The 20,764-nt window shown below is 36.6% G+C and overlaps 1 protein-coding gene across 2 annotated transcripts in view; it reads right to left on the bottom strand.

Moving 5' to 3' along the window:
- NKAIN2 (sodium/potassium transporting ATPase interacting 2) overlaps positions 1-20,764 on the bottom strand; it is a gene marked incomplete at its 3' end in the record, with an annotated part of 585,648 nt that overhangs the window by 525,598 nt on the left and 39,286 nt on the right. The window contains exons 1-3 of one of the 2 annotated variants that reach the window (XM_083831382.1): positions 3,343-3,415; positions 553-615; positions 168-202 (exon numbers count right to left, since the gene is read on the bottom strand). In XM_083831382.1, coding sequence (XP_083687508.1) covers positions 168-202; positions 553-615; positions 3,343-3,364 — 120 coding nt within the window. In that variant the 5' untranslated portion in view covers positions 3,365-3,415. Of the gene's footprint in view, positions 1-167; positions 203-552; positions 616-3,342; positions 3,416-20,764 lie in introns of those variants that run through there. The other variant, XR_014582403.1, reaches the window with a different exon arrangement.

The raw sequence follows: 20,764 nt of genomic DNA, 5'->3' as shown, positions 1-20,764 counted from the left end.
AGATGCCTAATAAATGACTGCAGCTCAGCAGACCCAGCTTAGGAACCCTTCCTTACAGGCATGGTTGAGAAATTAACATCCTTTAGCTGTAAGAAATTAGTTTTTTGTTGTTGTTTGTTTGCTTTTTTTTTATATATATATATCTTTCTTTTCTGTCATGGCTGTACCTTCATGCTGTACTTCATCCTGCAGTGGCATACCCCTGCAGGAAAAAAGAAAAAAAAAAAAAAAGTGAAAGAATAGAATCATAAAATCATAGAAGCATTAAGGTTGGACCTTCAGGATCATCCGTTCCAACCATCACCCAATACCAGTGTCACCCACAAAACCATTTCCCTAAGCGCCGGGTCCAACCTTTCCTTGAACACCCCCAGGGACGGTAACTCCATCACTTCCTTAGGCAACTGGTTCCAATGCCTGACTACTCTTTCTGAGAAGAAATGTTTCCTCATTCCCAACCTAAAGCTCTCCTGGTGCAACTTGAGGCCATCCCCGCAAGAGGTTTACAGAAACTTCTCAAAATAGTTCTAGAAAGAAAGTGGGTTTACATACAAGGCTTGAATGCAGGACAGAGCAGGACAGCATGTAGACGTGTCAGCACTGGCTTCCAAGAAACTGCAGTATAAATGCGATAGATTAATACTGAATAAGTTTTACATTGTTTGAGTTCCTGTGTCTGAGTTCATACCTGAAAAAACATTCCAGACTACATGACGGTCCAACATGAACTACCAGCACTATCATTTTAGTGGTATTGGTAATTGCCATTTCAATGAACTTGTAGGCAACTTACTAGATTTTCAATATCATTTTGTGTTTATCTAGGTCCCTGAGAATATGTTAGATCTACAAAGAATAAATAAATAAATAAATAAAATAAAATAAAATAAAATAAAATAAAATAAAATAAAAATCTGGCCATTAATCTAAGACTACTGAAACAGAGCATGTGGAAGTAGTACAATAAACAATCTTTGTGAGACACTTTTTCCTGACTCTGAATATTGTAACACTGCATTTGTCTGAACTACGCTTGAGGCAAGAGTAAGGATATTTCTTATAACTCCCTAATCAGAATCAGATCCTAAGCTCTCATAGATCATGTTGGGTCTTTACTTCTCCTTTCTCCGTCTGATCTCATTTTCACCAGTTACTGTAAGAGCCAAAGGATCTGTGGCAGGATGGTGAGTTCCTGCCAAATGCCTCTTCCTGTTTCTTCAATGTTCTAAGACACCATGAAATAAAATCTGGCTCTGTTGGTCCCACATCCACACAGTTAAATTTGTCCAATTTCAGGTTTCTTTGCCCTGCCAGAATGTCTCAAACAGAGAAAAGAATATGAACTTTCCGTTTCATGCTTTCTCACTGCCATGTAGTAGCCTAGTTGTCCTATCCATCAGAGCATTTAAGTGTGTACTTGAAGTTATATACATGCTTTGCTGAGTCCTAGGCTGTATAATTATGGAAAGAAACAATTGCTTAGAGTACGCTTGGATTTTCAATAAATGTCAAAGGCATTTCCAGCCTTGGATGGGTGCTTTTTAATGTGTCAAATAAATCTAAAATAAATACACACTGCTAGAATCTACTACAAATGAAATACATTTGTCTTCAACAAGAACAGTAACTCCCATAAAATCAACATTCCAGTCCTTTCATTTGTCCTCAAAAAGTGAAGTTTTTAATCTGTGCAAACTTAAAAATTACAAGATTAAATTATACCTTATATTGACTCTTCTTTCCTTACATGCTTAGTCCATGCAGGTAACAAAAAGTATGTCATTAAATGGAGACTAAAGGCCATGAAAGAGAGCAGAAGAGCTCTTTACAAAATAATTAGTAATTTCTGTAATCTATCACCTATTGCTACGGGAAAAAAAAATAACAAAATAAAAAAAGCATGAAACCCCCAAGCCCACAAATGAATTAGGGAAGGATTTATTTCCATCTCCAAATTAAAAAAAAAAAAAAAAAAAAACGGGAAGATTTATCCCTGTTTAGCCAGCCCTTAAATGCACTTTATATGTAGTCACTATGGTCAACTTTGTAGTGCATTTTTGGTGACCTAGTGTAAATTTATGCTTTTAGACTCAAAATATCTTCCATTTGCATATTTTCATCTTTCCACCCAAGGATAGTGTTTTACAAAGAACATGAAAAGTATCTCATTGCTATCAACAGCAGTTTAAAAATCAGAGAAATGAAGCTCACTCATCTATTGATGTTAAGGTGTCATACTGTGGCTATCCATTGATTGTCTTTAGGGGGCAGAATGCATTTAGCATTAGATTATGCACTTATCATCATAATCCTCATGAGATTCCATATCAGAATCATATCATTCTAGCATGAGCACTGTATTCCTCCTATAGTTCAAAAAAGTATTCCCGAAAACAAATGCTTTCAATTTTTTATAATTACATCTGACTTCCAGGGGATGTCAAATGAATCAATACATTTTAGAAGTATGTAAGTGTTTGAAGTCCTATAGGCAAAAATCATAAGGAAAGAAGCTAGCTTATATAAATCACAGGTATTTTTCATGTATCCTTCAGGCAAAAATAATCTCATGTTATTCCAAGGAGAGTACTTAAACTAAAGGTAGGGATCATTAGGTGACAACTAAAAATAATTTTTGTTAAAGTGATATTTCATTATGCTTAGTCACAGTAATATATTATGCCTGTAGCTCTACTTTCAAAGAAACTTCTTGGAAAGGAAAAATGTGCAATACTACTACATTAATAAAGGTCATTCACTTCTCCTCCAAAACGATAAATTTAGGGAACTAGAGGAAGTCTTAACTTCCGTTATACATACAACTATAACTGGAACAAATGGCCACTATGTAGAAATATATAGACTAAACCGTCTTTAATTTATTCAAAGTAAGGTCAGCAAATGATTTTAAATGTACCATAAACGAAGAGCTCAAGAAATCTTAGTATGTGCTGGGAGAATGCAATAGGGTCACTCTGCTGTGAAAATTCATTGATGAAAAAAGTCTCAGGAGTTTTCCAGTAAAAATTTCAGACCTCATTGCAGTAGAGCCAAATGCCGCAGGGCAAATCAACTGAGATTAAGCAATAATCAAGAGGTAGTTCCACCTCAAGAGACCAACAAAAAAATCATCTGAAGTCAAGGTAGGTTCAGTAACTGAGCAGACTTGCAAGTACACCAGAGGGCGAGGCAACAGAATGTAAGCAGCAGGGTTACTTCTAGGACTGGACTGCCCCTGAAGCATGCTGGACAAAAAAGGAAGATACCTCAATCCAGCACAAAAGCATTGAGTTAATCATAAGTTGAGTTATTGCACAAGCCTGAGATGCATTAGGTTCTTACCTGACAGGGAAATCAGCTGCATCCTGTTGCTGGACTATTAGAAACCAATGGGAATCAGGAACCAGCTGTAAGACTGGGCAGAAGCATTACAAGCAGTGAGAAGAACTGTGTGTCTGATTTTCATTCACCTCTTGTCATTTTGTGGCGCTATCTCGTTAGCCACTAATACCTCAGATAATTACAGTAAAAGATAAAGTCCAAAGAAAACAAATTCCTTCTGTACTTCAGTGAGAACGTGTGAGGAACCCATCTCACACCAAGAATAGATGAATGACAGTTTTTTACTTAATGCTTTGATATAGTTCCCAGTAGCTAAAGTGGCTTGGGTGGGAAAAAAAAAAAAAAAAAAAAAAAAAAAGTAGTGTAATAAGAGTAGTCCTACTGTCTAAATCCAGATGCATCAGCTTGGAAATTAAAATTTGTTGCTTTTAAAGCTGTTGCAGCAATGACAAAACCATTTGCATGGCAGAAAGGAAGGAGGTTTGTTGGTCAGTAAACAGGAGGAGGCTAACTAAAGACAGAAGAGGCATCCAGAGGCAGTCGCTGTTGACTTTCCTCAGTGCTCTTCACATTTGTAGCTTTCGGTCTTTTGATCTTAGTTTTGTTGCTATGTTAGAAAGTGCTTGTTTGCCCTCCTGGAGGTAGCATTGCATGCAGTAACTAATCTGTGGATCTTCTAAAGTAAACCACTGCTGTAGAGCTGCACAGTGGCTGAGGATGCCTAAAGATAGCCTGTAATTCAATGCAGAAAGAACAGTCCATGCAATCAGTTTGAGACAATTAACAGTATCAGTATCTGAAGCGGAGATGTTCGGTGAAAGACTCTCACTTTTACCAGAGGATGCTCCAGATTCACTTAGCTATGGCATGTGGTACGCTCATGGACTGATTACCACTTTTAGTTTGATATATGTGGTGAATAATTGTAATAAATTGTTGTTTTTTTTTCTTTTATATAACACAAAATACTACAAAAATTAGAAATACAAACAGAAGGCTATCTTTAAATCATGGTACCTTTAAAATAATGTGAAAAAAAAGTTATTACAGCACTCTCCAGTATCATCCATTTGCCAGGACTGGTGAAAGACAAAAATATGGTGTATAAATATTCTCTTCAGTAATGTTTTCAGAAGAGTTTATATACAGTAGGCCTTGCCACAATTATTTAATACTCTTTAAAAAACTAAAACATCTATTGCCCCAGCCACTAAAGCTTTTGTATTAATTTCAGAAAGAGCATACAAATTTTTAGAATGTCATACATCTCAAAAATATTAAAAAAAAAAAAAATTAGTTAAGCTAGAAGAAAGTTATTTCCAGGAAGGTTTGGAGCCTGTTTTCTGGAAGGCACATTGAACTGATATCTAATTGCATTCACACTATTTGCCATATCATCAATGGGAAGCATTTTATAGCTGGATGCAGCTAGATTAAAATCAATTTAAAAGATGAGTTGTTTTTCATCATGTATTTTTATTTAATCTGACAGCTGCTTTCTGAATGGCATGGAAGAGTGCATATGAACCAGTTATATCACCCTCGAATAAACCAATTGTTATATTCTTTAACTATTTTATATGTGTTGCTTTACATAGAAGATGTAATTCAAAGAGATAGTTCAAATTTGGCTTATTCTCTCAAATTCTGCCTAAAGTCCTCTCCCAAAAGTGAGCAATCTGTTATCTGTACTGCAAAAGGGCACTTCAAAAGCAGAGATCTAGGATTAAAGCATAGGAATATGTAAAAGTAGCTAGAAAATACATTGGTATGAGCATGAAGATATCAATGGAAATCTGAAAAGAGGTAAAAAAAAAAAAAAAGAGAGAAAAAGAAAGAAAACAATAGAGAACTGTAAAGAAGAGTAAGAAATACTGGAGGAAAGTACAGACAAACACTGTTTTTTGTCTTTCTCATCCAACATTCTCCTGTTGCTTGCTTTCCTGATATTGCTGTACATTTTGCGCCCTTTGGAACAAATGGTAGCCACTTACACAGCTTCTTTGTATGTTCTGTAAAGCAAATAACCATTTAATCAACTTCAAATTAATCACAAAGTATTAACATTGCTTTTATGACTAGTTACACATCAAAACTCCTTTGGTAACCGAGACTACAAAACACAGCTGCACTGATGCTGTTTCCACTCACCAAACAAGAAATAGTTCAGGACTGTACAAAGTCTAATCTCAACCAATGTTATGCAGAGCTTGCCAGTATACTTATGCTTGATTACTTTGCTATGAGGAAATTTTTATTTTTTTTACCTAATTTTTCTGTTGAACTATCAGTTTAGGTTGACCTTGCTATTGACACCAACTTTGAACATTGGCAAGACAGGGAAGATGAACTGCAGTCTTTTTACAGTAGATAGCAAACAAAAAGGAGAGTCGTAGAATTTCCTATGCATGCACAAATATTTTCTATTTCAACTCACTTGAAATACAAATGAAATTGACATGACTGATAATTTTTGGCTGTCAGTTAAAATTTTGGTTGAGGTGTCTGCCTAGTGAAATTGCCTTTAGAATGTGCCAGTCTCTTGACAAGCAAACCAGAAGTAAAAATCTGGTATAACAATATGTTTTTCTATGGTTTTGCACTTTTTTTTTTTTTTGACAGTGAGGTTGTTATCTTTTGGAACAGAAGATGAGGGCATTCTTCCAGTTAAGTTCCGGCAGTATTAAAAATATATCCTGCATGGGAAAAGGCAAAAAAAAACTCCAATATGACAGAGTTGGAAAAACTGCGTTTGGTTAAGACTAGAAGTGCAGCCGTGGGCTACATGTAACCTTCCAGTACAGGTGGAAGAGCAAACACAATGACTTCTAAAAACATAAATACATAAAGAATTCATTGTCTGTATAACTGAACAATTACCACAAGAAAAGAGATATTGCAGTTATCATAAACCTTTGGTGCTGCTATTACTTTATTTTAATGTTACTTTATTTATAGAAAGTAACTGTGAAAATATATTGTAGAACTCATTTATCAATATGCAGATTGTTTTATGAGCCCGAGTAAAAGAACATCTTAAACCTGGTCTGTGAACAAATAAGCAAGCATGACATTCTCAGGGTCTAGCAATTTTAACTGTCAGAACCCACTGGGAAAGGCACTGTGGGTTTTGTACTCAACATACTTCTACCTTTTCGAACATATGTACACCAAGTTCTCAAAATAGACTTTATCTTCAGAAAGCAGCTTTACTACCTCTACCCTTAGCTGATAAATTGTATCCTTCACTTTATTAATTAAAAATAATCATAGAATCATAGGATCATAGAACAGCTTGTGTTGGAAGGGACTTTAAAGACTGTCTAGTTCCAGTGCCACTACCATGGGCAGGGATGCCACCCACTACATCAGGCTGGCCAGGGCCCTGTCCAACCTGGCCTTGAACACCTTTACATGAGCAAAACTTCTGTTGAGTGCAAAGTCATTTCATAAAGCTTCCTATCTCCACATACTTTGCTAGTTAATGCTCTAAACTGAAAGAATAAAAGAACTACAGACAGACTCTCTTTCAGAATCTTTTATTAAAGGGTCATCAGTAAGTGAGATATGCCATTGTGACTCTACTGACTGTTTTTGTCTTTCCTTTTTATTGGGTCAGTTTCCAGTCTACAAAGACACTCTTCATCTCTTTTGAATCTCTCCAAGTGCTTCAACAGCTAATACAAGTTAAGCTTTCAGGTCTTACTTTACCTGTTCTTTTAAGTTCTGTCACTTAAATAACGTGTTCTTAGAGCAATATGGTACAGCTCTGGTGATTCAAGAACATTGTTTTTCAAAGACTACTTCCAGAGCCCAGCGCATACATTCTTAAGGAAAGGTTCACATGGGGGACATGCCTAACCTCCAGCTAAAGAAGTGCTTTTCAGTTCCTGAATGGTTGAATGGCTTTTAGGATGTTTTAACAAACGTTCCTGCAATTTCACTTCACGGCTCGACTCTTCTGAGAAGCTTCAGTGATAAATTGTGAACTTAGATGTAAAGATCAAGAGGCATAGAATCATTCTACCTAGGTTAGATATTGAAAGTTTAGCTAAGACTAGCTGTGCTCTAGACTAGGATTTTCTATCATCAATGGAGATAAACAGGCACCTCTGAAATATACTTCATTTCATTTTAAGGATGTGAGATACTTGCCCCTGCTTGATATTGTTTCTTTCAATTGGGTAAAAGGACTGAGTGACACTTTGGGTGAGATATCTAGCTTATGCATTTACTGGGTGAATAGAACCTCAGTTTGTATGTCTGAGAAGGAGGCAGATGTGATGACAGATGATGGGAATATGTTCCAGTGTAGTGGTTTAGCCCCAGCAGGCAGCTCAGCACCACCCAGCCACTCACTCCCCAGGTGGGATGGTGGGGAGAACTGGAAAGGTTAAAGGGAGAGAACACATGAGCTGAGACAAAGACAGCCTGCTAGACAAAGCAACAGCCATCCACACAGGCAAAACAAAACAAGGAATTCATGCATCGGCAGGCAGGTGTTCAGCCACTTCCAGAAAAGCAGGGCTGATCATGTGTAACAGTTTTTTGTGAAGAAAAATGGCATCACTCCAAATGCGTCATTTCCCCGCCCCCCCCCCCCCCCCCCTTTCTTCTTTACCCCAGCTTTTATTGCTGAGCATGATGCCACTGATGCCACACGGTATGGGATGTCCCTTTAGACAATTTAGTTCACCTGGCCTGGCTGTACTCCCTCCCAGCTCCTGGGGCACCCCCAGCCTCCTCACTGGCAGGGCAGCATGAGAAGCTGAAAAATTCTTGGCTCTGTTTGAGTACTGCTCTGCAACAACGGAAAACATTAGTATGTTATCACCATTATTTTTATCAAAAATCCAAAACATAGCATCTTACAAGACTCTAAGAATTAAATTAACACCATGCCAGCCAAAATATGATATCCAGGAAATCTGAATCTAAAATATGAGCTTCTTTCTCAAAGCAGTTCCACACTATTAGGGGTGAGAGCCTGAAACAAGAAATTGTTGATCACAGAAATGGCTTTATATCTTACAACTGTGAAGATCGAGCTGACCTTTTTGAACATCAAAGAATTACTGAACAAAAATCCCTAATGCCATTTGTTCTACTGACATGTCTAAGTCTGCTTTGTATGAACTCTACATTGAACAATCCTTCCTAAGCTGTTATTTAGACTGATGAATTTATTGGCTATTCTTGCCAGTTAGCTCTCTTCCATGAATTTGCCATTAATTTAGCTCCACTCCAGAACTGCTATGGCCATAGTACATATGTATTACTAAGTCTTCTAAAATACAGTAATAAATAACATAACAGCAATTAACTGAAATCCAGGATCCAAACACTGAAAAGGGCAATGATTACTTTTGGCATGATCCCATAGTGTGCTGAAAATCTAACATTTGGTAAAGACACCCTTCTCCTGAAAAATAGACAAGAGCAAGAATATTTCTCCAGTAGATTTTGAACAACATTGGAGAAAATAAAAACAATGTGAAACAAACTAGGACACAGTATATCACGTATGAGAAGACAAGTCCAAATCATGAATGCTCATTTTCAAATATTAATAATTCTCTCATCTTTGTGTTTCCAATAAACTGCATAATCTACCAGTAAAAGCTTTTCAGACAAAAAGCTTTAAAAAGGTGTAATCCCGTGGATGTCAATATAGGCACAAAAATCTACACCTGTTAAGAACAAACCTATTATGTTAAGGTCCATAATTTAGATTTTGTTCTTCCTGTAATCCTTTTTAACTTACTTTCAATCAATGTTCAGCGACCTGTACTGAAATACCAGCAATTTAACAATGCTGAAAGGTTTTCAGACATGCACCTGGTCAGACATCTCCCCTCCTTCCCTTTAGAAATCCAAAAATTATGCAAAATCTCCATATCAGTACTAAGCAACACACATTCAGCTGAAGTTCTGGCACAATATGGGGGCTACAGCTCAGCTACATTTTTGGTATTTTATAAGAAATCCTTCCAAAATTATAAAAAGGTATAATTTTGACAGGAACTGACAGAAATTGGCTACTTAAAGTTGTATGATGATTTGAACTGCCCGCACCATGTTCCATATTCATTAGTTTATTTGACACAAGATAGCAGACTCAGTCCAAATCCCAATTAAGAAAATGCCACAAGAAAAATCCCATCTCTACAACTTCATACCATCACAACGAGCACAGCAAAAATGCCCAGGAAGAAACAGATCTCTGAGAAAGAACTGTTCTTTATGATTAAGGACAGCTTCATGAGATGTAAGGTGAACGTGTTGACAGAGTAATGCCATGGAAGGAGAGCAGCTGCTCACATCAGATCTCTTCTGCAATGGAGACACAGCCTGAAAAGCTATTCTTCTAGAAGAGCTAAATTCAATAACAGCAAGAATATACAAATACAGAGAGCTCGCTTCAGAGCACTAAATCAAGCTAAAAAATAAAATCACAACAAACTCCTTCACTTTAGTTGGAAAGTCTTTCAGGGAAAGAAATGGTAAGATAATATTTTCAAAGCCAGATATAATGTGAAACAGAATCTGACAGATCTGATATGATACATCAAGGCAAAGCAGAAAATGAATGCAGTTTCTCTGAAAAGTGATGAAAATCTACGGTAGTTTTTAGTACTGGTGTTGTGATCCTCAAAGGTATCACCACCAGCTTCTGAGCAATTCTGATCTCATTCCACTCCCTACTCCCAGCTCTCAGATATGCAATTTTTGCAACAGAGGAAAGAGCTGAGGAGAAGAGATGAGCATTGAACCACTGATAATTTGTACTCCAGCACTCAGACAAAGTCTGAGGCCCCAAGTCCCCAGCAGTGAAACTTAGTGAGGGTTTGAGCTGATCTGAGTGAAGCTGTTCTTCCTGTTGTCTTTCACAACTGATTTCTCCTTGACAAAGGTTTCAAGAGTGGATGCCAGTATACAGCCCTGGATTCATTCTCTCTTTAATTTCCTCCCTTTCCCTAAGTTCGGTCTTCAATGGATGCCACCGTTTTAGGGTCTGTAAGCAGATTCAGATAGTACTACTTGCTCTGCCACAGCTGGGGTTACTTCTTGCACACAGGGGTCATTTCTGTGACCATCAGGTTGCTTCATGCTAGTAGGACAACCTAAAGAGTTCTAGCATAAGTGAATTGGGCTTGTTGTTACTGGCCTTCAGCAGGGGTAGATTTACTCAGTCTTTTGTCCCTCAGATCTCAAGAGCACCTCATTACCCTTGGTGCATGTTCCCACAGAAGTTTTTGTGAATCGTCATGGAAACCGGAACATACTGTACTGCAATGGGCTTCAGTTGGCACGACATGAATGAAAGATCACTACACCTAAATGGCAGGAAACCTCTATTTTGCATGATGCCAAATCATCAGATTAACTCTGAGAATTTTACTATCACATTTGATACTTTAAAAGTCACAGCAGATCATTTGAGAGGATAGTTCTAGCAGCCTCATCTAGAGCCTTCATATGACATTCTCTTATGGCTTTTCCTATTCCTGCTCCCATCCTTTAAGGATGTAGGATTCAGTATCTACCAAGTAAAACTGATTCACTTTAGGATATTTTCAAAAAGCAACAAAAAAAAATGTTCATACAGCCTTGGTAATTGCAGGGAACCATATTCTGGAAGATTTGAATTTAGATTATGGGAAAGGGTATCTTGACTCTACTTGAGATAACGTCTCTTAATCTTTGAAAGGAACAACATGAATAATACTATGATTTACAACAAAAATAAAGGCATAGCACAGCACTGCTTTTTTTGAAAACAAAACAAAACAAAACAAAGCAAAACTATCCATGGGCAGTACTGCAAATAGTATGAATACAGTTTGTTAATAATTTATTGAGCTTTCAGAAAGAAGTCTGAAAATCGCCTGCTAATAACCTTCTGATCTCAAGTTTTTGGTAAAATAGACATTGTACCAACTACCCTGCTGCTTGCCACCATAATTCAAAGAGATTTAGTACCTGTGCTCACTTGGGGGAGACTCCAGTTTCAGTCTGAAACTTGCAGCAAATCAATATAATCTGCATTACAATACTTGGTCTGATTCAAGTGACAGGATACTTTTTAATGATCTCCCACTGTGTATCACTTTTATGTTTTATTGTTGAAATGTTATTTCAGTAACAATATTTTTCCTGGGGAAAACAAAATAAAATAAAAAATAAAAATAAAAAAGACTGCTTTTGTTTCTGCCAGCATCAGCTTCTTTATTTTAGCATTGCCTAGTTCTGTAACATTTTCAGTCAGTTCCACCTTCAAGACAAAAATAAAGGCAAGGATTTGTTTAAAGTTACACTATTAACTTCACAAAGTATCCATTAAAAACAACAATAAAAATGAGTAAATATTTACATAGATGACAACGTTTATACTACTGAGTAATCTACATAATTCTCTCCCTAGATAAATAACAAGCCTAGTGACCAGACTTAAAGGAAGCATCCATCAATACTATCAATCCTCTTCCAGTCAATTTTATTGTATGATATCAACGTCTGATTTTATTCTTCAAAGTCTTCTTATCAGAACCACCCTCTGACTTCACATTATCTACAATTTATCCTCACAGGAGAGGAAAAGCATGACAATATAGTAAGTTGCCTACATGTCCTGAGTTATTTATTTTTTAATATCATGTATTTTCTTAGGATGCAAGAAAATGCTATCTTTTTACCTTTTAAGAATATGTTCAACAAGCTGGCTGAAAATCTCTAGTAATTAGGGCATCAAGGTTCTGTCTGCACTTTTATATACCTCAAAACTTAATAAATTTGGGCAAAAAAAAATATTTCCTTCTCTCAGAGATTCAGAAACAGCCACAAAGGGTGGTAAATGACATGGCCAAGGTCATCAATAAACCTGGTGGTACAGCCTGACTTAGAGTGCAATTGTCTTGAGCCTCAGTCCTACAGCAGAGATGTTAAAATATTAATTAAAGTCAAATGAGAAAAAACTTGATAATGGCTTAAAAGAGGGAAAAGCAGCAGTGTAGAATATCATGATACAGCCCTGAAATGTTTCTCCCTATGAACAATAAAGCATCTAGAATACCCTGGAGAGTTAGTTATAACTTGCACAGAAAAGGTAACAGTAGTAAGAATACAGAAATTAAACTGAAAATACTTAAGAGATTGACAAGAAGACTAAAAGAACATTTTATGTACATCGGCTTGGGATATTCAGAAATCCAAATAATTCCAATCCAATCACAGGTGTATTCTCTAAGAACAAATCCTTCTGCATAAGACTTCATTAGGCGTGGTGTGACTAAATCAGGACTAAATGCCTACATCTACACTAGCAAGTAGTGAACACAAATAGGAGCAGATTTGCAGAGCAAAACAGTTAGTGTTGAAGACCAGATATCCACACATTTGAGGTTTTACTTTCAACTTGCTCTAATCTAGTCCCAAGGCCTGAGTTTGTTTTCATAACAAGAGCCCACATGGTTTGTTCCTAGCAATCCTAGTTTAGCTTTATCCAGTTGATATCATGAACCACAGCACTGAAAGTGGGAGTGAACTGGAGATCCACTTCAAAAGCACGCTCCCAAGGCAAACAAAACACCACTACTACAAATGTATTCAGTAAACCCTCTGGAGAAAAACTAGTATACAGGCTAAGTACACGACTAGTTCTGACTAAGGATGCTTAATAAAGAACAAGAACATGAAGGAGAAGGTTAGTATCAGGAAATAATAGATCTTAGGAGGAAAAAACATTAGGTTATGTTATACAGGCAGATGTTTTCCATCCATTGTCTATGAACAGCTTGATATTGGAGTTTACTATGTAAAATGACAAAAAAAAAAAAAAAAGTAATTTCTGAGAATGAGAAGGAAAAACATTTCCAAGCCATTTGAAAGGCTCATGAATGCTTTTCTTAAATTAAATTCTTGATTCACCTGCTATCATCATAACTCATTTGACAACTGACTGTGAAAAAATAACCATGTTGGAAGAGGGTTAAACTAGATAGATATGGCTGATTTGTTACCAGATAAAATCTTACACTTCATGAATATCTACAATTCTGTAAAAAATCATATTGCAATTAAAGAAATAAACCTCTGCAGAGGCATGTGGGAAAACCACATGAGTAGTCTACAATCCTGATTTTTTTCAATGACCACAGTTATTTTAGTACTATTTTCAAGCTGGCTGATCAGAAAGATATACAGATCAGGAAAGCACTCATCTCTCTGAATTTCTCCTTTTCTGCCTTTCATGAGCAAATCATTTTTTCCATTTTAGTTTCCACAAGGGTGCTAATGGAAACCCATTTTGGGCTAAACAAATGATTAAAGCTAATGGATCACTAATGTGTATTACGAAAAGAATTTTATGAAAGTCAAACTCTCAAATTCACATATCATCCACAAACAGGTGAGAGTAGAAGTGGAGGGAACATTAACATCAGAGATTGATTTCTCTGCATGAATCTAAGTTATATATGGGGAAGAAAAGGAAGAAGTAGTGACACCTGTGAAAACAGTCAAACAGCTTTGTTATGTACTTATAATGGTGTACAGCTCTGGAGTGGCTTCCATTTCTGAATCTATATCTACTTTCAGTATAAAGCCACCCAAAACAAAATCATTATTCCTGTTGTAAGAATTACAAAACTGTGAGAAGGTCTCAGGTGTCTGCATGAAGCTACAGAGAGATTCTGCAGATTTGTCTTGGAAGCCAGAATATATGGTTACTGTGTGTTTCAGTTCAGCAGGATGAAAGTTAAAGAATCTTTGGTTATTCAAGCATAGGATTTTTGTTTGTTTGTTTTGTTTGTTTGTTTGTTTTTTCAGAGAAAACATGAACCCACAGACAGCTCTGAGAGTTTTCCATTTAACCAGTTCTGCTTTGTAAAGGTTTTAATTTTGTCCTTTAAAACTAAGTATAGGATAAAACGAAAGGTGAGTGTCATTAATATATAAAATGGGTTAATTCCATGTTCAGAGTTTGTACCTTTACAGGAAAGTTGTGACAACTTTAGAAAGCACCACCTGTTTAAATCACTGTCAGAAAAGATTGCCAAAAATTAAAAGAGACATTTATAGAAAGGTCACAGAAAATGTTTATCACAGTAGCTTTTAAAAGACACCTACTGCTCTTTCACTGAAAAATTATATTTACTGTAAAGTAATCTCTCTGGATTAAGCACAAAACTGTTTTATGCTCTTCACTTGCCCATTTTGAAGTAGTAATTAACTTAGAAACATAACCAAGACCCTGTGTTAATATCATTGACAGAATTATTGAACAACATCAAAAAAAACCTGAGTGACTCTAAACACAAGCTTTATTCCAGAATTGGAAAAATAATGCCGCATTTCTGCAACATTCTTTCTCAACAGGAAGTTAGCAGGTATAGTTATTGATTACACAGAAGCTCTTTAACACTTTGGTTTTGTGCTTTATACTTTACACCCCTTTTGTCATGTCCTACTGAAATACCAATTGGAAACCCATTTATTTCTGTGTAACAAAATTTCCATTGAAAAGTCCACACAGCAAAGATATGTTGGATCTTTTCCAATTGGTTCAACAGCATGTTTTAAAATATATACATCAGAAACTGTAAACAGGATGTGTTCATTGGGATATGCATGTAATATTCTCTGAACCATTCAATTTTTGGCATATCTTTACCTCTCACTTCATTACTGTGTTTAGTCAATATAATGAGAAATGTTAAAAAGATTAGATTTCTAATTTTTCATTGTGTATGTCACAGTTTTTATGCCATTAAGGTGTAGAGGGGTTATATTTAATTTATTGTGCTCTCAAAAAGAAAAAAAATCTATTCCAAGCAATTACTTCAAGTATGTGAAGCAAAAAGGAAATGCAGCCTTAATCAATAATATTGCTGTTTTAGTGTTCTCTGTATGGATCATGGATATGACCCTGTTTTGGTCCTTTTGTGGTACAAAATCACCTTCTACATGTAGTAGGGTACTGTTTTTTAATAGAAGAACCACTCTTCCTGGGGATAAGAAGTATCGTGCTGTATTTGTCAAATCCACTTTTCTTGTCTTTGAAAGGTGAGATGTATCAGTATTATTTTGCTATTCAAAATACCTTTATTACCTGCTTTTATTTAATGTCTCATTTTTGTTATAGTATTTCCTAAAAATGATATTTAGTCCCTCTCAAGCCCAAAGCAATGCACAAGTACTAATTAGTGTTTATTCAGAATAGGCAAAAACTCTGGAGTGTGAGCTAGAAAGGCATGCCTTTGTCTACTTAGGTATAATTGTTTTAAGTAAACACCACAAAACCTCTTCACTGCAATTGTCTATTAAGATATGTTGCAGAGGTTGTTTTTTTTTTTTTTCTTTCCCAGCATTTAGAGGATAATCTTTCCTTCCATTTGTGGAAAATTCTCTTTCCAAGTTACAGAAATTGTTATGATATTTTTATTAAACTCCTTGGGTAATATATATGATATCTCATTAGCTCATTTTAGCTCTAAGTAATACAGCAGTTTAAAGTGTTTGTTCCTATTTTTCTTTTAACAGAGAAGCATTTTCTTATAGGATATTTGATATCAGTAATGCACTACAGGCTTCTTCCCAACTGTGTTTTTTAAAATAGGCAACAAACAGCTGTTTGGACATAAAATCTGATGCTTTCTTCAAAAGTTAACATTTGTTCCAGAGAAATGCTTTCCTTACAGATCCTTTGTCCTCCTGACCTGGAGTCTGCCACAACAGTGCCCAGCTGATATTCTTGGTGAGGTTCAAGCTTTAATTCCCACAGCAGCATTAAGCTCAGCAATCAACAAGGGTGATTTTATGTGGCTTAAGAATTTCACCTGACTCCCAGTTTGAGCCATCCAACCTGGGCTTCACTGGCTGTCTACTGTTTTTGAGACAATACTCCTTGGCAGTATAAAACTATTTTACCTTCTTCCTCCTGTGATTTGATGTAAGTTCCAAAGTCAGTTATTTCGTTTTCAAATCCGGTCCTAATTACAGAAATGGAGTGTTGAGGAAGAGGGCAAAACCTGTCTGTGACTACTGTCAGCTTGTTTAAGCTAAAAGATTTTAAAATGTAATACTTTTGTTTCAACAGAAAATAACTAATGACTGGTACAATGACCTTCCTAAAAGCAGATCATGTTTTTGGACACTGGGCACACTAATGTCTTTCAGATAGGATGAATCAATTGCAGTTTATTTTTTATTTAAAAAAAAAAAAAAAAAAAAAAAAAGCTTGGGTCAGGTTAATTGAACCTTGCTATTAAGTTTTATGTCATGTAAGGAGCTAAAGTATTTGGTTTTGCCTGTTTATTTGTTTTTGTCTGTTTGTTTTGAGTTTTGGTGTTTTGTTTTGTTTTTCCCTCTAAGTAAATGCTTTTATTGTTTTTATTCTGAAACATTTGAAAGGATTAGAAAGAAGGCAAGTGAAAGGAACGTAAATTTTAAAATTGAAGAAGATGGAAATTTTCAACTTCCATTGGAATTATACAGTGCCTTGTTTTTTATTTTAGTTATATTCCTGAGATTTGTCATTGATGTGACAGATCACAAGCATACAAAACTGTTGACTTCTTCATACATTCTACTGTAGATAATTTGGATTGAAGAGAGGGAAAACAGAAGAGAGGAAACCGAATAAAGGATCTTAAAGACATACATTCTGGCACGATCGACCATCTATTTCTCACAGGAACTTCACAGCTCCTTCCCTGGCTGTGTTGTGCATATGATATCTACACCTCTGCCAACCTGAAGATTAAGAGACCAACTTAAAACTTACTGAATGGTGTTTCCATCTGCTCCTGCTTAGGTCATTTAGCTATCTAACTTATGCTTGATTCTATGCTGGAGGTGAAATCAAGTCATGCACAGAATCACTTACAAAGCCTATGAGTAACCTAGAAAAAGGACAAAACTCATTCCATTTTAATGACAGGAATTTTGGAAAGAAAAATGCACACCAGACCACATTAGTGGTAAATCTACATGACTCATTAATTATAATAGTTTGAACTTCTACACATTCCTAATGAAAGATCAAGCCCATGCCATTTAAGATTTTTATCCTGTTTTCACAAATCAACCTTAAAAATATAATTAAATATATATATATATATATATATATATAGTCACTGACACTGTGTGAGAATGTTTACAAATTTCTCAGGTGCCAAGAACTGAAGAGAGGGTTCTTTCTGCCTGCTGCTCAGCCATGTTGCACAGGGGTTTTTTTTATGCCTAAAGTTCACTCTTCTATAGTGCCTCCCCCTGCCCAAGCTTGGGAGTTCCTTGACTAGCTATTGGAGACATACCAATAAATAAAGCAGCCTCAACTTTCCCATGTCCCAGTACTCCACATGTAGAACCGAACTGTCAGTTTCCTGAGCCAGCATGTGACAACAGTGTTAGCTACATTGCTCAAAAACAAATTGCTGTTCCCCTGCCAGATTGAATGATGACATCTTTTTTTGTCTTTTTTTTTTTTAAATCATTTTCTTTCCTTCAGTAGTGTTTACAACTCCTTCCAGTCTCATACAATTTTGAAACATAGTTAACCAAATGTATGCCTGTTCAAGAGCATTAACAACAGCATTGATCGAGATCCTGTGCTGTCCCCAGGTTCCAGGTGGCACAGAAGAAGGAAAGGACTGCCACCATCTGTACTGGCTCTTCACCTGGCAAGTTGCACATACAGCTTTGGGACTGCTCTGCTGTATGCCAGCTGGTAAATACTGAGTGGGGTGAGAAGCAGAACTTTACTTCCATAAAAAACATCAGCGTTTCAAAATCTTTCTACATTCTGCACTGGAACTAAAAGAAAATCTTAGAACAAACTAAGGCAAGAACACTCAACAGCAAATAGACTTGAGATCTCAACACTTCCTTGAAACTTGTGAGACCAAATTTTAAATTAAGCCCAGCATAGACACTAACCCGAGTTTTAAGTCCTAAGAAAGTATTTGAACACCAGCTATCCCAGGAAGACATATCTCGATAAGAGAGTATGGTTGCTTTTATATGGTGCACTTTCTAAATTTCATCCAAACCAGAACTCTGATGAAGCAGTATCTTTTCCTGACAGAAAATGTCTGTGCAGATTTATTGCTGGTACTCCCAAACCACAACTTATTGCTTAGTCATTGCTGCTGAGTACATTGCAGGAAATTCACAACTCATTTGGATGGTACTGTTTCCTAGACCTTACTGTCATCAGTTAAAATGTCCCAGAGGACCTGGACCACTAAATTAAACTCAGAGTGACAGCAATGCCATGAGAACTGACTGGCAACCAAGCTACCTCAAGGTACATACTGAGGCACCTTACTGCAAGTCTGGATAGTGTTTACTAAGATAGCCTTTTGTTTTGTTTTGTTTGTTTGTTTTTGTTTAAAAAAGCCACTTTTGTGAATCTTTCTATTCCCAGTCTTTTCTTTTCATAAAGGGGCTCTGTCAACAATGCTTTAACCACCTTTTTTTTTTTTTCCCTCAGTGCAGCAAACTTCATTGTTAGTTTTCCAGCTGATCATGAGACCCATCAATATAATTAATGGCAGTTCCAGAATGCTTTCCGAATGTGACTGGAAGGATGATGCTTCCTCTTTTTTAAATTGTACCATATTGTTATGCCCTTTCCCTCAAGACTCTTAAGGCAACTGAAGAGGCTCATTACAAATTTTTATTATTCACTGGGCAGTGGTTTTAATCCCCCTATTCCATCAACAGGTTCAGATTTCTTTGTCTTGGGGTTTTAATAAGTTCATAAAAATGACAATATGCTCTGGTGAGAAATATATCCCACAAGGAAACAATAACTTCATTAGCTTCTTAGAAATCCCAGGTTTGCAAGTCATGAACAGAGAAATATGTATATGCCGCATGGCTGGAGCTCAGTGGTGAACTGTTTTCAAAATCAATACACCTGGAAAGGCGAGGAAGATCCAGAGAAAAAACAAAGTGCTCAGCAGTGTTTAAAGTAAAATGAATAAGCACAGATGACTTTATATAAGGAGGCCAACAAGTCTGGGTGTAAGGCAGAAATGGGAACAAAATCACTAGAGTAAATCTTTGGGTAAGGAAAGCTCTCAAAGCTCTCCAGGCTTTGACTAAGATTTAGTGATGGAGTTGAGATGCTGGATCTCAACGTTCTGTGAACTGACCAGCAGTCCCCAGCTGCTTCCCCCAGTCCATTCTCCACTTGTCTCTAGCAGCAGGTGAAGAAATGAAGGAAAAGGAGGTGGGGGCAGGAAGAAGAGGAAGAATGAATTCCAAGACATGAGTCCAGCTTACACAACACTGTCCATTTGGCGTGATTAATGACAGCCTATCTCCCCACTAGATCGGTCTGGATGACTGAATCACCTTTAACATGTGCAGCTCTACCTACTCATCTTTAGGGTGTTTCTGTGACCCCTCATTAGCTTGGCTGAGCGTCCCTCCTGAGGAGATCCCCAGTAGCCACTGTGTTTCTGCTGATGTCCAATGTACTGGGGCATCCTAGGCTGCAGGCATGTCAGCATGCCTACACTTGCCCCATGACACTAATTATTTTATTACAAGGTGAAGCAAAGGATGCTTCACCTGTCTATAACTGGAGTTTGAGATACTAAAGATTTTATGTCAAAGAGAAGTTTTCTCCCTCTGCTAAAAAATACTCTTCAATAAAATGACACAAAACTTCAAAGTTGAAGAAATCAGAGATGGCTTTGGTGCTTATATATGCTGTAAACAACAGGATTTTGAAACCAGGCACAGCCTGAGGACTTCAAATGTGATCTTCCTGTACATGTTATTTTTTGCTGTATTTTTTAATAGGGAATCCCCAAATAGCACTTCTCAACACTGATCGATTGAAGTGATATTGGAAATACAACTCTATCTCTTTTATTGTAGCTGCTTACAAAACAAAAGGGTATTAACAGAGTTGGGAGATGGGGAACAGAGTATGATTTTATCCATGTATTTGAAGGAAGAATCAGTGTGGGAATAAACAACAGATTAGTAAAATGTTAGTTGCTAGGATGAAAGGCTTTCTATACACTATCCACAGACCTGTGCTACTGCCAGGCATTTTGAAACATTTCTTACATTGACACAGTAGTAACTAAGGTTTTACACTGAACATACAAGGACTTACTTTGTCTTACAACCTGCAACAGTATTAATTTCTAAAAGTTGCTGTACACCAGATTATGGAGATTTCTGAGCAAAGCATTCAATAAACAACAGACTGAAAGTGACGCACAAGGGCTCCCATAGGTAATGGTGAAAAGTCATGGTGAAATTTATATTATTTGACTTAAAAACCCCCAAAGTTGGTTATATATAAACTAGGAATTCTACGTTGTCTGTGGTGAATGGAAATAGGTTTATCCTGTGGACAATTCATCTCAGCCTAAGTCAGATGTCTGAACTGGACAAA

Source organism: Anser anser (genome assembly GCF_964211835.1).
Source record: "Anser anser genome assembly, chromosome: 3".
NCBI lineage: Eukaryota > Metazoa > Chordata > Aves > Anseriformes > Anatidae > Anser > Anser anser.
Note: the sequence above shows the minus strand (reverse complement) of the source record. Positions and strands in the feature narration are given on the sequence as shown.